At 40.2% G+C, this 17,314-nt stretch overlaps 1 protein-coding gene across 1 annotated transcript; it reads left to right on the top strand.

Moving 5' to 3' along the window:
• The first annotated feature begins 59 nt into the window (after positions 1 to 59).
• On the top strand, positions 60 to 13,334 carry LOC124134623 (phosphoglucomutase-1-like). Its single transcript, XM_046499554.2, has 10 exons — positions 60 to 460; positions 1,457 to 1,619; positions 2,518 to 2,790; positions 4,153 to 4,343; positions 5,067 to 5,221; positions 5,485 to 5,616; positions 6,804 to 6,923; positions 8,105 to 8,288; positions 10,547 to 10,681; positions 12,111 to 13,334. The coding sequence occupies exons 1-10, from the start codon at positions 212 to 214 to the stop codon at positions 12,198 to 12,200; spliced, it is 1,692 nt and encodes a 563-aa protein (XP_046355510.2). The 5' UTR covers positions 60 to 211; the 3' UTR covers positions 12,201 to 13,334.
• Positions 13,335 to 17,314: the final 3,980 nt, after the last annotated feature.

The following is a 17,314-nucleotide window of genomic DNA, read 5'->3' as shown; positions in this document are numbered from 1 at the left end:
GTATAGATATTTTTTATTACCTTTACCTGCCGTCACAACGTCCTTGAGCTGTCAAGGACGGGTCAAGGTCATGGGGTCATTGTCATTGAGTAAATGGCAACGCAGGCAAACTAGATTGCAGGTACCCGGCGTGTAATATATTGCAAAGACGAAGTTGTCGATTGAAAATTTTAATCGCCTCTTGCGAGTCTGTAGGACTTAGTTATAGAAAATGTCGCTAACTGCACAAAAAGTTGGCACTAAGCCCTATGATGACCAGAAACCAGGAACAAGTGGACTTAGGAAAGCTGTCAAAGTTTACCAGAATCAACCAAACTACACCGAAAATTTCATCCAAGCTACCCTCATAGCAGGTGTTGGTGACAGACTAAAGGGAAGCACTCTAGTTGTCGGCGGTGATGGAAGATTCTATGGCAAAGAAGCAACTGAACTTATCATCAGAATGTGTGCTGCAAATGGGGTATGCTACATTTTGACCAAGTGCCTTACCTACTTTCACCAGTGAGCTTCATGTTTACATGAACATGATAAAGTAGGTGAACAGCTGGTTGACAGCTGATAAAATATATGAGGGCCTGGTTGGTATGGTTAGCTCAAGTGAGTCAACAAAGTTGCAACTCTTAGTGACACTTATTTGCTAAAGACATTCATTTATTAATATGTCTTTGTTTTTTCATGACTTTTTTCAAAAGAAATTGATTAGGCAAGGAGGATATATTTTCTTATTTTATTTCTTTAATAGGTTCACAATCTGTAAAGTTGATTCTAATGAACCATGCGTCCTGTTTTTGTCATTCCTGTGAAGTATGAAATAAGAGACAATCCAAGGCCATTGTTCCTGCAAATCTGGCGCTCTATGATTGGCACTGCATGCAGGGATTTATCTCGGAGTGAAAAATTGGGAGGAAACTGTCAGCTTCTTCAAAATTGCATTTCTTTACCATAATATTTTGTTAAATTTTGAGGATTTGGGACATATCTAATTCAAATTGGGAATTTTTACTGTCATTCCCTGCAGATTTGGGGCCGAATATCATTATATAAGCAGGTCTAGATAAATATTTGGAATATGGTGTGAAAACGAAATTGGGTAGGAAAGATTGTTTCGTAACAGTGCTTATTTTAGGTGTAGGCTGGTCATGAGAAACAAGAAATGTCCCATGCATAAGTGATTATTGTTTAATGCAGCACTCAGCAATATTCCAGCTGGATCAAGCAGCTTGTAAATAATGGAGTCTGGACACAGCAAACCTAGTGACTGGAAGAATGAGCATTGCCATCAGTGTTATGATGTCTCACAATAAATTTTCACTCTTAGTAGAGTATAAAGATTCTTTACATATTTGTCTAAAAGTTGGTTGGGGGACGCATGTTGGATATGGACCCTTAATACTGTGAATATGACATAAAAAAAAGTTACAGTACCAAAGAGTAATGACATTTATTTCATCTACAGGTGTCCAAGTTGTTGATAGGTCAGAATGGCCTGTTGTCTACACCAGCAGTTTCCTACCTCATCCGTAAATACCAGACGCAGGGAGGAATCATCCTGACTGCAAGTCACAACCCCGGGGGCCCAGATGGAGACTTCGGCATCAAGTTCAACACACCTAATGGAGGTACAGTAGATTAGATCCAAATATATACATTTATTTTCCGACTCCAAGATCCAGGTTAGAAATTGGTCTTCAGCTACCCATGCTTGTCTTAAGAGGTGACAAATAGGATCGGGTGGTCAGACTCGGTGACTTGGTTGATGCATGTCATCATATCCCAATTGCGTGGATCGATGCTCATGATGTCAATCACTGGATTGTCTGGTCCAGACTCAATTGTTTACAGACCACCGTCATATTGCTGAGTGCAACGTTAAACAAACAAACAAACAAGCAAACAATCAAAGTGACAACCAAATCCATTGTGTCGCCTCTTATGACCAGCATAGGTTGCCGGGGATTTGTTCTAATTTAGGGGGGCGGTCGGGGTTAAAGCGTTTGCTTGTCACGCCGAAGACCCAGGTTCGATTCCCGACATGGGTACTATGTGTGAAGCCCATTTCTGGTGAAGCCCATTTCTGGTGTCCCCCGCCGTGATGTTGCTGGAATATTGCTAAAAGTGGCGTAAAACCATACTCACTCACTCACTCTAACTTAGGATCACCACACCAGGCATCCTTGAGTTCCACTCATTGGTTTTGGGAAGACCTGGATGGCCATGGATGGGTGAACGTGTCCAGCAGTTAGGGTCCTGAGAGCTTCTAGGACTTTGGTGCTGCCCCATTACTGAAGCACATGTAACACATGTGGTGTCTACTTGGGGAAGTGACTGTTCAAACTGTGCCTGTGTTCTCCCTTCTAGCAGCTAACAGGCAGCATGGGTTGTATACTCCCCAGGGAGCTGAGAATGATTGTTGAGTGCACACTGATCCATTGACCGGGGTAATAGATGTCTAAGCGCCATATAAATGGATTATTATTATTATTATTATTATTATTATTATTTATTTCATTGTTCCAGGTCCAGCTCCTGAGGCAATAACAAATAGAATCTTTGAAATCACAAAATCCATCTCAGAGTACCTGACATGTCCAGCCTTGCAGGCAGACATCTCTACAATAGGCACCCAGACGTTCCAGGTGGATGGCGCCACCTTCACTGTTGAAATACTAGACTCTGTCGCTGACTATGTCACGTATATGAAAGAGATCTTCAACTTTGAATCCATCAAGACCATCGTGGCAGAAGGCGCAGTAACACCATTGAAGATCCTCATCAATGCTATGCATGGAGGTAAAGTTCTGGTCCACTGAACAACCCTCCAGGTATTTGTCTAGGATTCTAAACTGCCACTCGTCATGGAAACAAACACCATTTTGAAAATTAGGACTTTCTTAAAAAAAATTTTTTTCTTAAATTCATTATTTTAATATTTGATTCAATGCGGAAGGTAAAACTAAACATTAAAGCCTCTTGTTTATTAGTCCTGTGAAATGCAAGTCACCTCTGCCAAAGCCACAACATTAGTTATTACTATAATAACATAACTTGGCAATTTTTTAATTCCAATTTGGGAATTTGTACTTAGAATTGCTTCAGACTTGAAAATGAATATCAGCCTCTAAGCAGGTCTAGATAATCCCTGTTAACTATCATTTGGGTTGCCATTGCACGGGTGGATCCAGCATTTTTAAAAGGGAGGGGTCCAAAATATCAAAATCCTGTCTCAGATAATTTTACTGCCTACAACATACAGTGTCAGGGATGTGAAATCTCCGCGGAAACGCGGAAAATCGCGTTTTTAAAACAGTAGTTCTTGGAAAAAATCATCTTCCGCGTAAAAATATAATCAAAGATTTAACAAAAAACACTGAAAAATATGATCGAAAACCGGACAACCGTCGCGGATTGTCCTGTTTTCGACCAGAGCTTTCAGCAGCGTAGGTTTTCGGGTATCATACGTTTTCTATCACGAATACTTGCACTATAACGTGGGGTGTGGCGTCACACAGAAATTGTAAATACTCTGAGTCAGATGATGGCTTGTTTTTAAGATAAATTTGTCTTTTAGCCTGTAAGTGAATGAGATAATTTACAGTTGTTCATGTGAGTAGCGAGAAAACTATGAATGTTTCTTCAGCGTCCAAAAACCCATAACATGGTGATATATGTTGTATTAATGTCTTATGTTTGCAATGGAGTTTTTTTTTCAACAAAAGGTAAGTAAGTACAAGGTAATTTTTTTTCAATATGCTTCCACATGGGTAAAGGGTCAGACATTGCACGCTTGTGACAGTTGTCCTTGTGTCTGGGGGATGGGGGTTGAAGTTTATGGCAGTATTGCTCCCAGACCTGGCGGACCCCCCCCCCCCTCTCTGGATCCGTCTATGTATTATGACCAAATTCAATATTTGGCAACCATGATTTATCACAAAGCTGCTAACTCACGTCAAGACCTCTTGATTTCAGTAATATTAATGCTTACCTGCCCTTATAGATTTCAGTGTAGAAAGTAACCTTAATTGATTACCGTAACTACAGTAATATAAAAGAATCAAGTGTTCATAACTTCTCTTAAGTAGTTCAGCCATAAAGAGTTTAGTTTCAACGTCAGTTGTGCATTTTGTGATAACCCCGATGCCCTACTGATTCCAGTAACTGGTCCCTATGTGAGGCGGATATTTGTGGATGAGCTCGGTGCGCCAGAATCCAGCATCATCAACTGTGTCCCACTGCAAGACTTTGGAGGTCATCACCCTGACCCTAACTTGACCTATGCTGCTGACCTGGTGAAGGAGCTCCAGAAAGGACAGCATGGTTTCGGTGCAGCGTTCGATGGAGATGGGGTCAGTATTCTGTGTGTGTGAAGGGATGTCATAAGATAGCATCTTCCTGAGGCGGGGGCATGAGTGGCCCAGTCGTCTAAGGCGCCGCGATTCTCTGTGCAGAGTTGCGTCCCTTGGCCGTGATTGTGGGTTCGAATCCCGGTTCGCCCTGATTATGTTTCTAGGTTTGTCAGCACCATACCTGTGCTCGTGGGTTTCACCCAAGTGGTAAACGTCTTAGACCTGCATGACTTCGGGCTTTCCTCCCACATTAAGCTGACACGCCGTGATATAACTGGAATACTGTTAAAAGCGGCGTTAAACCCCACTCACTCACTCACTCTTCCTGAGGCAAGGGTGTTAATTGACTATAGTCCAGTTCCCTCCCTTGCCAAACTAGGCTGGATTTGCAAAATATCTGTCGACACCCACTTGTACTCAGTACACATGCTTTGAAAATCCTGCAGTCGACTGAAATCTGCATGTTGAAATCCATGTTGTGTACGAACCGGATGTCTAGTTCATTTGTCTGTGTGAAAATTGCATGTCTATATGTGACAGACACAGCTCACACCGGCTGGTCTTTCCCTCACAGTAAGACTGCGGATTGTTGGAGCGGGAATGTACGTGACTACAGGGATGTGTTACATGTGACAACATCAGGAGGAGATTGTAGGAGGTTCACTGACTTGGGTTAGGAACTAGTACATGTAATGCTGGCTGTATATGTACATCCCCTTTCAGGACAGGAACATGATCCTGGGACACAATGCATTCTTCGTGACGCCGTGTGACTCGCTCGCGATCCTGGCCCAAAACCTGGATTGTATCCCATACTTCCAGAAGACTGGGGTCAAAGGTTATGCCAGGAGCATGCCCACAAGTGGAGCAGTTGACAGGTGCGTCAGATCCCAGTGTAATGAGAACTCTGCCAGTTATAGTGAAATGTTGTATTGCCATTCTGCAGTTTGAAAGTGAAAGAAACTTTTAGGTGTTGGTGACTTTATATGTACTATGGTCTGTCTTGTGGTTTGTTTTGTACTCCAAAGTCTGATGAATCTGTCAAGCCATATAAATAACAATTAGTAAGGCTTTTCAGTTATCAGCAAATTTATCTAAGATCACTACAGTATAAGAACTTGATGTGAATAAATACTTGCAGAGTTGCAAAGTCGACGGGGAAGGAGTGTTTTGAGGTTCCGACTGGCTGGAAGTTTTTTGGTAACCTGATGGATGCTGGGAGGCTGTCCCTGTGTGGAGAGGAGAGCTTCGGTACAGGGTCAGATCACATCAGGTCAGCAGCATCCCTGTACACTTGACACACGATGTACATACGTGACTGAAACCTAAATGTCTGCGTAGATCACATTAGGTCAGTAGCATCCCTGTACACTTGACACACGATGTACAAACATGACTGAAACCTAAATGTCTATGTAGATCACATCAGGTCAGCAGCATCCCTGTACACTTGACACACGATGTACATACGTGACTGAATCCTAAATGTCTGCGTAGATCACATTAGGTCAGTAGCATCCCTGTACACTTGACACACGATGTACAAACATGACTGAAACCTAAATGTCTATGTAGATCACATCAGGTCAGCAGCATCCCTGTACACTTGACACACGATGTACATACGTGACTGAATCCTAAATGTCTGCGTAGATCATATCAGGTCAGCAGCATCCCTGTACACTTGACACACAATGTACAAACATGACTGAAACCTAAATGTCTGCGTAGATCATATCAGGTCAACAGCATCCCTGTACACTTGACACACGATGTACAAACATGACTGAAACCTAAATGTCTGCGTAGATCACATCAGGTCAGTAGCATCCCTGTACACTTGACACACGATGTACAAACATGACTGAAACCTAAATGTCTGCGTAGATCACATCAGGTCAGTAGCATCCCTGTACACTTGACACACAATGTACAAACATGACTGAAACCTAATTGTCTATGTAGATCACATCAGGTCAGCAGCATCCCAGTACACTTGACACACGATGTACAAACATGACTGAAACCTGAATGTCTGCGTAGATCATATCAAATCCTTTTGGTGTATATGATCTCTGATTATATTCAATATATTATCGATATTTGTCTATAAATTATCAAGGCTGACCTTTTGGACATTCTGTCAAGGGGCCAAAGCAAATTATTTTCTTGTATTATGTATTATACAAACATGGATGAAATTGAAACTTATGATGCTGTGTAAGGTTGAAAATATGTTGTTTTGTTAAAGAAATTAATCTCTAATTAATCTCATGCGATCCATTGCAGAAATTTATTGTTAATATGTTTTGCTTTCTACATCTTGGTCAAGACCAAGAAAACATCTGGAAAACAAGACTGAAATTTTCTGGTGTGGTGATAAGAATGATGAATGTCTTCAATGTATTATATGCCCCTACTATGTCAAGTACCTTCATCATGTGTGTCTGGTGGTGGCAGGGAGAAGGATGGTGTGTGGGCGGTGCTGGCATGGCTGTCTATACTGGCTCACACCAACAAGTCCGTGGAAGACCTGCTCATGGATCACTGGAATAAGTTTGGCAGGAACTTCTTTACGAGGTCAGTAGGTGGCCTTGACAGTGGGGTACGGCTTAAACGATGACTTTATGATCTATGATAACCGATACACATCTTCCCGAGGCAAGGGAGTTAACTGACTATTGAAGTCCAGTTTCAACCCTTGCCAAACTAGGCTGCAATTATGGAGTCATATTTTGGCAGGACTAACAACTCTATGCATAGTCCAATCAAAATCGCACAATAAAATCAACATCAGGTTCGTAAACTACCGTGCAGATTTTGGTTGATTGCTGATTCGCGAAGCATGTGTACCGCCAACTCAGCATCAACAGATATTTTTAAAATGTTTTCATTATTTTAATCAAGGTGCTCACATGATTTAATGCACTTTGTGAAGTAAGACCCTTTTCATTACAAAAACGATTTTGATTATCGATCAGATTGTCTTGACTAGATGCTGCCATTTTATTTGAAGCAAATGCAAATGCATGTATGTCATTCTGCATTTATACCTTTAGGGATGGGACAGGTAACTCGGGTACCCGGGTCAGGTTAATCACGTGATATATTGTTTAAAGACAAAAATTATCTGGAACTCTATGGGTACACTACAAGTCACTAATGTTCGCATTTCTTTCTGACTATGCACCCATGCATTCATACTGATTTTTCATATGGTTGAATAAAAATATAAACTATGCCAACTTCAGTGTATGCATGACCAGATTGTTTAATACATGGATCTTACTACATTTTGCCAGGCCTATGCTAAAAAAGGTCCCTATCAGACATTTTGAGACATCTCCTGACACCTACTGTGGGTACCCGGGTAGGGTCGGGTAATAGTGGGGTTGGTACTCAGGTAGTAAAGTTGGACTCGTCCCAGCCCTACTATGCTTGTTGTAAGAGGCTACTCAATGGATGGGGTGGTCAGGTTTGCAGGCTTGGTAGATGCATGTCATCGTATACCAACTGTGTAGATCGATGCTCATGATGTCAATTACAGTTTTGACTTGATTGATTTTTTACAGACCGCAATAATAAAGCTGGAATATTGTTGTGTACAACAAACAAAAATCATTAGATTTGCGAGTTTACAACTTCAAGCTTAAGTGTACAATTAGTGTGAAAGTTTTCTTGTTTTTAGTGTTTGTTGTGACACTCTGTGTAGAGCTGTGTCATAATAGTTTCATTCATAGTCAGTGGAATATATTCTTCAGACATGACTTTGAGAACGTCGACACTGCCCCAGCCAATGAGATGATGGCAAATCTGAATGCACTCATAGCTGACCCAGCCCTTGTGGGGAAGCAGTACAGCTCGGGGGACAAGACGTATACAGTCGCTGTGGCAGACAACTTCTCCTACACCGACCCCATCGACAACAGCGTCACTAAAGGCCAGGTAGGGAGTATGTCATGCTCAAAGAGTGTACTTCATGTAGAGCTGTTCATAATACTGTCAAAGTTTAATAATCTCATGGCTAAGATGACTGGGAGTGTAATTCTGAGGTGCTGAACTTGGTGTGTGTAAATGTATCTGATTTCATGTCACTTCCCTGCTGAAGTTACATTACAATGTTTAACTATTTCATTACCTATACTATTGTTTATCATCTACCGTTTTCGACATCTTAAGCGCCAAGGGCGCTCCCAAAATATAATTTTGGTGGAAAAAAAAATAGTTGAAAGATCTTAAATTTCGTGTTTTATGCTGACAGCCTGAAATGATACAAAAGAAAAGTCTGTTCGTATTATACACGACAGATATATTTTCCAGAATAATTCCCCATAATTAAGGGTGCATATAACACACGAGTGCATATTGTACACGAATACATAAGTGTACATTGATCAATCGAAAGGGTGCTAATTGGGATTGTTCACTAGCCAATATATTAGCAAATATCGCCGTGGGCGCTTATTAGAGTGGGGCTCTTATTACATCGAATACGGTAATTATTATCTGACACCACACTTCAGTACCATTGGTATACAGGTGGTACAAAAATACTCGTTGGTAGATGAGGTGTATATGACATTGCAGACTTTCTTCTGTTCTTCAAAACATCTGAATATATGTCCATGTGCACATCTTGTTGAGCTGTTCTGGTCTGTCAGTGTCAATGAGAGTAACCTCCCCTTTTATAGATGGATAACAAGGTTGATATAGATTAGGATTGGTGACGGAGAGCAGTTAGACAATACACATTTCATAATGATAATATGCTAACATTGCAAGTCTCTACACCATGGGGGCGGTCAGGTAGCCTAGGGGTTAAAGCGTTTGCTCGTCATGCCGAAGACCTGGGTTCGATTCCCGACATGGGTACAATGTGTGAAGCCCATTTCTGGTGTCCCCAGCCATGATATTGTTGGAATATTGCTAAAAGCGGCGTAAAATCAAACTCACTCACTCACCCACCCACTCTACACCATGGTAGTGCTTCTAAGTGTATAACTGTATTAGTGGGCATTCAAATTGCATTGTCAGCTCTGTAATGGACAAATCATGAGAATCTGAGAATTCTGAGATAACTTGGGAGCAGTGTCTGAAACTCAGCAGAGTAAACTGAGAGCCTTAAGGGTCAGAACATTTTAAAAAAATGTAGGCCCAGTGGAAAAACTGAAGGCCTAAACATTTTGGCTGAAGCAGGGAGACATACTCTTGCAATAAAAACTACAAAACACAACCAGTCAACTAGAAGCATTTGCTGCTATCACACTGAGTTCCCAGAGACTCAGTGATGATAGATGAAGCCTTATCACATTACTTAAATAATTACTTAAAGGGCAAGTTCACACAGAAATGAACCAATTTTTCTTGTACTTTTTCCACATTAAAAGTGTTAACATAGAAGTGTCATAGACAAAAATATAAAAACATCATATTTAATTAACATATTTTTTGCATTAAAACGATTTATATTTTTCACATTTACCAAGTGTTCTATTTCCATAACAAAAACACCATGGCTTATGCCCCTTGCAATATGACGTCATTGGTGCCAATTGATAAACATTATGACGTCATCATGCTTTGTTAGAGCCGCTTCACGTGGTGTAGGTACAGTTTTGTGATTCTAGTGTCTCAGATGCCAGCCAGAATTGTGTTATGCTGAGTCACTACTGCGCCGGAGTGTGTCGTAGACCATGTTGTTTTACCGCAAACTGGTCCTTGATATCTTTTGCGTTGAGAATAGACAGGGACCCAGTTGAATTGGCACCAATTACGTCATAATCTAAGGGGGATAACTCAGGCCTGTTTAGCTCGAAAAACGAAGGCCTCATAACGGCATATCATTTTCACACTATTGTGAGCTTCCTACTTTCACTGTGAAAAAAATGAGTGTATATTTTCAAACACAGATACTAGTTAATTCTAAAATTGCGTTTTGTTTAGAAAAAGAAAGAAAGTGATTTTTGCGTGTACACTTCCCCTTTAAATAAACTGCAAGCAATAAGGGCCTGCTGAAACGTAAAACTATCATCCAGAGAAAAAATCTGTCAGCCTCGGGACTACGGGCTGATGTCTATTTCAAACACTACATGTTGGTGCTCGCAGATCTGCATTCACATCAGCATTATCTTGTCCTGCCGACCGTCATCCTCACTCATACCTGTGTGAACCTCTTCTGATGCAGTGTCTTGTGTTTGTTGTAGGGTGTGAGACTTATCATGTCCGATGATTCCCGTGTCATATTCCGACTGAGCGGCACAGGAAGTAGTGGTGCCACCATCAGGCTGTACATTGAAGGATACGAATCTGACCCAGCCAAGTACGGCCTGGATTCCCAGGTATATATTGGCATATGATTTTACAGTGAACATCTTCTACGTGCAGGGGAACAGATGGAACAGTGGTGTAGGGTGTCACAATTTGGTCCTCATGGGTAGAACCCCGGAGAGCAGAAAGTTGGTAGTGCGATTCCCTTGCCATGTCATACCAAAGGATGTTCAGAGATGATACTTGTTGCCCTGCCTGCATCGAGGGGATAAAACGAGGACTGATCTCTCGGACTATACTGTGCCCGACTGGCGTATCTATGATAAACTGGCTTGATATCTCAGTGAGCTAGCACTATGAAGAAACCAGCATTAATTTTGACTAGAATAGCAGCCTCACTCTCTCATGCATGCACGTTAGGGCTGGGACGGGTAACTCGGGTACTCGGGTCGGGTGGGCCCTGAGTAGCACCCAGGTACCCACAGGACTACCCGAACCCATGGTTAGTCACGTGACATATTGTTTAATGACAAAAACTCACTATAGCTCAGTGGTTACACTACAAGTCGCTAATGTTCGCATTTCTTTCTGATGATGCACACATTCCTTTTGACGTGTATATGTTTGAGTAAAGATAAAGCTTTAGTCAACTTCAGTGTATGCATGATTTGATCGTTTCATAAGAGACCATATATCTATTGTATAGTCTCTGGTTTCATACATGTGCCTCAACAGTTTTTGCCAGGGCTACAGTTAAACTATTCCCAATTAGACATTGTGTTCCCAACTCTTGAGACCTACAGTGGATACATGGGTAGGGTCAGGTAATAGTGGGTCAGGTACCCGGGTAGTAAATTTGGACTCGTCCCAGCCCTAATGCACGTCTCTATTTTATTAGTGACATAATCTTGAATATGACATTAAGCCCCATTTCACCTGGGTTGTCTGGTCCAGACTCGATTATTTACAGACCGCCGTCATATAGCTGGAATATTGCTGAATGTGGCGTTAAAAACAAATAAACAAAACAAGTTAATCGGTCATGGCACTACAGATTAACCACAGCAAAATGAAAGAATTAACTTTTTTGGAGTACTATATAGAAGCAATATTGTTGTACCTACTTTGATGGGGATTATTGGGCAGAATCGTCCAATGCACCAGAGTTGACTAACATTTTCCCAGTGTTTGATGCAGTTGTGTACCATTGTATTTTATTGTATTGTACAAGACTCAATTACTTAAAGGCTGTCAGGATATATCTGGAATATTGCTGGCTGCAGTGTTAAACAACATCTACTCGCAGTTTGAAGTTGTTGGGTGGATGTTTACAAGGAGTATTATAGATAACCACTTCGGAATTATACCCAATGTTTCAGGGCTACTTCCTGCCCCTTTATCACAGATGACGTGGCAAGAACTGCCCTGAAACATTGAAGCTATGTCATTATTACATGCAACTCTAAATGTCTTATGAAGAATTTGTACTTTGTGTTGCAGGTTGTCCTGAAGCCATTAATTGATATAGCTCTACAAGTATCTCAGCTGCAAGAACTCACAGGGAGAACGGCGCCAACAGTCATCACTTGAGACCTTGTTGTCTTGACAACTAGTCCTGTATTGTTAAGGCTTAAGAGGTTCTCCTATCCATGGTGTTTTGCAATCATAGTACCATCATATAGCACAAAGAAATCCATATACAAACTTCCACCAGGGTTTGCTAACAGGCTTTGCTAACAGGGTTTGCCAACACGCTTCGCTAACAAACATAAAACTACTTCAGGATCACAAAACCAATTGTTACTATTCTAATAATGAAAAAAACATATACCGGGTATGCTTCCACATGCTTATCTCTCTTGCTGCCAAAACATATATTTTCAGTTAGACGTGAACTCTATTATGGTGCAATTATTCATCAGAAATGAATAGCTCAACTGCCAAATATGGTTGCTGAAGGGTCAGTAATTTATAGATGGAAAAAATGTTTATGCTCCTTTTTTAAATAAGCTTATGTGAATTGTTCTAATTTTGCATATTAGGTACTTCTCAAGAGAAGTTAAAAAAACTTGATTCTTCATATTACAATGGCAGGAAAGATTAACTATAGTACCGGTAATGGTAAAGAATCGGGTGTTCTCTAACTTCTGTTGTGTAGTATATTTTACCTCAAGAACTGTGTTCACAAAGGACTTTGCTGTACCTGCTTTACCTCAACAGCTGTTATCTCAAAGGAAATGATACACAAGGTGATTAGATACCATGATTAGATACCATGATTAGATACCATGACTGCCAAAACTTTGTTGTATGATTTTGTTGCTTTTCTTTTCAGCAAGCGTCTAGTTTGTCTTTGTGCATCAGCATTGTTGACTTTTTTTCTTACCATATTTGTTCATTCCTTAGTCTACTGCAATAGTATTTTTATAGGGAGTAGGGCTGTCTCTTGAAGTCTGTATCATGTTTATGCTCAATTGTTGTTAATATGGGTATTGTCAGTGAGGAAGAGAAGGGTATATTATATTTAGGTGAATGGATCGCAGAACTCTAAGTACGAAGCATTACCTAGACATTTACCTTCAAACAGTAAAACAAAGTACTTACCGTATTCGACGTAATAAGCGCCCACGGCGCTCTCAAAAATAGAAAATGGGGGCTCTCATTAGAATCTTATTTTGGTGGAAAAAACAGAGTTGAAAGATAAACTGTTTATATACGACAGATATATTTTTCCTGAATTTAATTGCCCATAATGAAGGGTGTATATAACACACTCGTGCATTTTATACACGAATAAATAAGTCTTGTGTACATTGATCAATTGGGATTGTTCACTTGCCAATATATTAGCAAATATCGCCGTGGGCGCTTATTAGACAGGGCGCTCATTACGTCGAATACGATAATTAGGGTAAAGTCATAAATAACAAAGTGATCATCATTCATACCATGTCTACCATGTCTCCCCTAACAGAAACAATAGTTCAGTCCTGGGCCCACTTGCACAAAGTGATCTTAGCGCTACGACTATTGTAAGCCTATGTTAAAGTATGGGAGTTATGATCATCTTAGTGCTAAGATCGCTTTGTGCAAGTGGGCCCAGGGAAGTACTCTGTTATGTAAAACTCCTCATTGTTAAGTCTAATATGGCCAGGAATAATATATAGGTGCCGACCATGCATTACTGCAGCATCAAGACACTTTGTGCAGACCTGCACAGCAGCTTGGTGTCACAGTTAAAACAAAGCAGAGATGGAGAGAACAGCAAGATGTAAATGTTAACCATCGATGATTGCCAAGAGCAGCCTATCCATCGTTAAGCCCTAACCACTATTGTTTAAACCAGAAGTCTAACCATTATCCATTGTTTAAAGTATGATTGGGTGAATTGTTATACCTATTGACATTATTTTGGAAATTCTTGTAATCATTTGGAAATGTTTTAATTGACATATCTTCATATTAATATGTTATCTAGTTCCATGTGCCAACTCAGAATAGAAAAGAACTCAGCTGAGCCACTATTTGTTTTGTAATAATGCACACTAATGCCCATAAATATATTGACTAAAAGCACTCTGGGACAAGCACCTTGTATTCCAGCTATAAATATATAGGTTATAAACATTATTGCACAGCACAGGACTGAGTTGAGTTCTGACATGTAGGCTGACGTGTCATGGAATGTGCAGAGTTGTGTCCCTTGGCTGTGCTGTTGTCATGATGTCAAGGCCAAGATTAGCTCTGATTATGATCCTTGCTGTCAGAACTATGTGGTTAACATCCACAAGCTGAATCACTCTGATAACACAAGCTGAAAACAAAGTGACACTAACTGCTGTTTAAAGCAGTGTTGAATACAACTCAAATCAACAGGATCGGGTGGTCAGACTTGCTGACTTGGTTGATGCATGTCATCGTATTCCGATTGTGTGGATCGATGTTCATGATGTCAATCACTGGATTGTCTGGTTCAGACTCGATTATTTACAGACCGCCTTCATATAGCTGAAATATTGCAGAGTGTGGCATTAAACAACAAACAACCAAAGAAACATTGAGAAAGGCACATTCTGTAGCTCTTCTGAAATGCCAAAATATGTTGCTGGAAGGTTGAACAGAAAAATCTAACAAATGTGTGAGAAGTGTTACAATCTCATTAAAATCAGATCTTAGTTCTTGCTATTGCTAAACAAAGATCTGAGGACATCCCATTACGGGTCACGTCAGACCGACCTTGCGCGAATTTTGACCGACCAATGGAAGGACAGACAAGAAGTAGACATTAGCCAATCAGAAGGCAGCTTTCTCATGCTTTACGGCACTAAATTCAAATTGGCGACTACGCTTCGAAGCATATTTTGACTAATTCTCGAGTAAAAATTTGAAACCAGAACAAAAGAACATTCTGGAATGGCTAATATATGGTCTAGATTGTATAGATTCAGTCATTAAGCCCATAACTATCGTTCGGAATACCCCGTGTTAAAGTTTTTGAGGTTGCATTATTAGAAATCACATTCCGACTGTCACTTTCATGATCTGGTAAGCGACGCCTTGATTGGTCGGATGAAAGGTCGTTTTGACGTGACCCCTAATGGTATGTCCTCAGATCTTTGTTTAGCAGTAGCGAGAATTAAGATCTGATTTTAATGAGATTGGAAGTGTTCTGACTTCTTATTTCTATTCTAAAGTCAAAGACATTGTTGAGGTTAAAGATTGCTGATGAACCTATTTGTGGAATATACAAAAGTGTGAACAGTTTGTAGAAATAGATAGTGATAAGATGAAACAATCCATGGATACACTGCAATATTAATCTCACCGATATGATACATGATATGCATCATTCATTACAGACATTTATCAGTTAAAACATTGTTTTCATTAGCTGGACACAAGTTTGTCTTAAAGTTGAAGCCAAATAACATTTTAGTTTGATAAATTGTATACTTTGTGTTCATGTATTGGTGGTGTTTTAAAATAACATCAACATGACATCAAAACAGGATTTGGGAAAATAAACCAGCTTTTGGTCTTCTTAAATAAAAAGAATTAGAAGTATTCACACACATATTCTGAAATAGTGTATTGTGATGTACATCCTGGGTGAATTTCAGTGCTGCCCTACATGCCTTTATTGTTTCTTCCCTGTGATTGAGTCCTGATAATAGTTTGTTGTTACATTGCTTGTCGAAGTGACAAAATATTAGCAGTTGTTAACTACCGTATTCGACGTAATAAGCGCCCAGGGCGCTTTCAAAATTAGAAATAGGGGGCTCTTATTAGAATATTATTTTAGTGAAAAAAAACAGAGTTAAAGGATAAATTTCGTGGTTTATGCTGACAGCCTGAAATGTTTATGTACGACAGATATATATATAAGTCTTGTGTACATTGATCAATCAGAAGGGGTGCTAATTAGGATTGTTCACTGCCCAATATATTAGGAAAAATTGCAGTGGGCGCTTATAAGAGCAGGGCGCTTATTACGTCGAATACGGTACTTGTGATACAATCTCAAAGTGTTCCACAATTGAATTATTATTCGCCTTTTCCCCAATTGTATTATTATTACGTACTTCAGTATGGATTTGTTGACGTATTTCAGGTGTTACATGCTCATGTTAATGTTTGTGTTGGGGAAAAACATCATCACTTATTGTATGCATGTTTGTGCACACACAGTATTTTTTAAGTCTGCCTATACCCAAGAAAATGTGGTTCCGTTTTTTAAATGACTATTTTCTTGTTTTATGCAATTTTTGTTCCTTCATTTGTTGAGATAAATAAGATCTGTGCATGGTACTCAGCAGCTGAGATTTAGTTCCTCCTTCAAGCATTACGATCCGGGAAAGAATAGGTCTTCACCAACCCATGCATGCTGTAAAAGGCGATTATGCTTGTCATAAGAGGCAATTAAGGGGATCGGATGGACAGGCTCGCTCACTTGGTTGATGCATGTCACCGTATCCCAATTGCATGGAGTGATGCTCATGATGTCAATTGCTGGATTGTCTGGTTCTGATTCGATTATTTATTGACCGTCATATACCTGGAACATTGCTGTGTGCGGCGTTAAACAACAAGCAAACAAAAATCACCCTCACCAGTGTCAGCACCAGAAGGAAGTATATTAGGGGGCATGATTCATAGAACCTTTGCTACATCAGTGCCATGAAATGAGTACCGTATCAATACCCAGTGATGCAGGATTCTTATTTTGTCTGAAAATTAATCGTGAAGTTCAAAGTTCTGCTGGGGCGATCGGGTAGCCTAGTGGTTAAAGAGTTCACTCGCCACGCCGAAGACCCGGGTTCGATTCACGACATGGGTACAATGTTTGAAGCCCATTTCTGGTGTCCACCGCCGTGATATTGCTGGAATATTGCTAAAAGTGGCGTAAAACCAAACTCACTCACTCACTCTTTTCAATATCGTAATATTTGATGATTGATGGTTTTCTTAACATGCCATGTGTCGAAGTTTCATGTATCATATTGTGTATCATAAAGTGTACCATAAAGTGTACCGTATCATGATCTTATCAAGAAATGTATCATATCAGGCAAAAATGTATCGTTACAGCTCTAATTATTATACACTTATGCCACTGTATTGGAACAATGACTCGTACGACTCGTTACAGATTTCTTGTTGGGGTCAGACTGGATCCATGTAAATATTCCTCTGAACAAATGGCT

This window comes from Haliotis rufescens, unplaced genomic scaffold (assembly GCF_023055435.1).
Source record: "Haliotis rufescens isolate VD_foot unplaced genomic scaffold, xgHalRufe1.0.p SCAF_2, whole genome shotgun sequence".
In the NCBI taxonomy this organism is placed as follows: domain Eukaryota; kingdom Metazoa; phylum Mollusca; class Gastropoda; order Lepetellida; family Haliotidae; genus Haliotis; species Haliotis rufescens.
The sequence above is the reverse complement of the archived record's forward strand: the minus strand, read 5'-3'. Positions and strand labels throughout refer to the sequence as shown.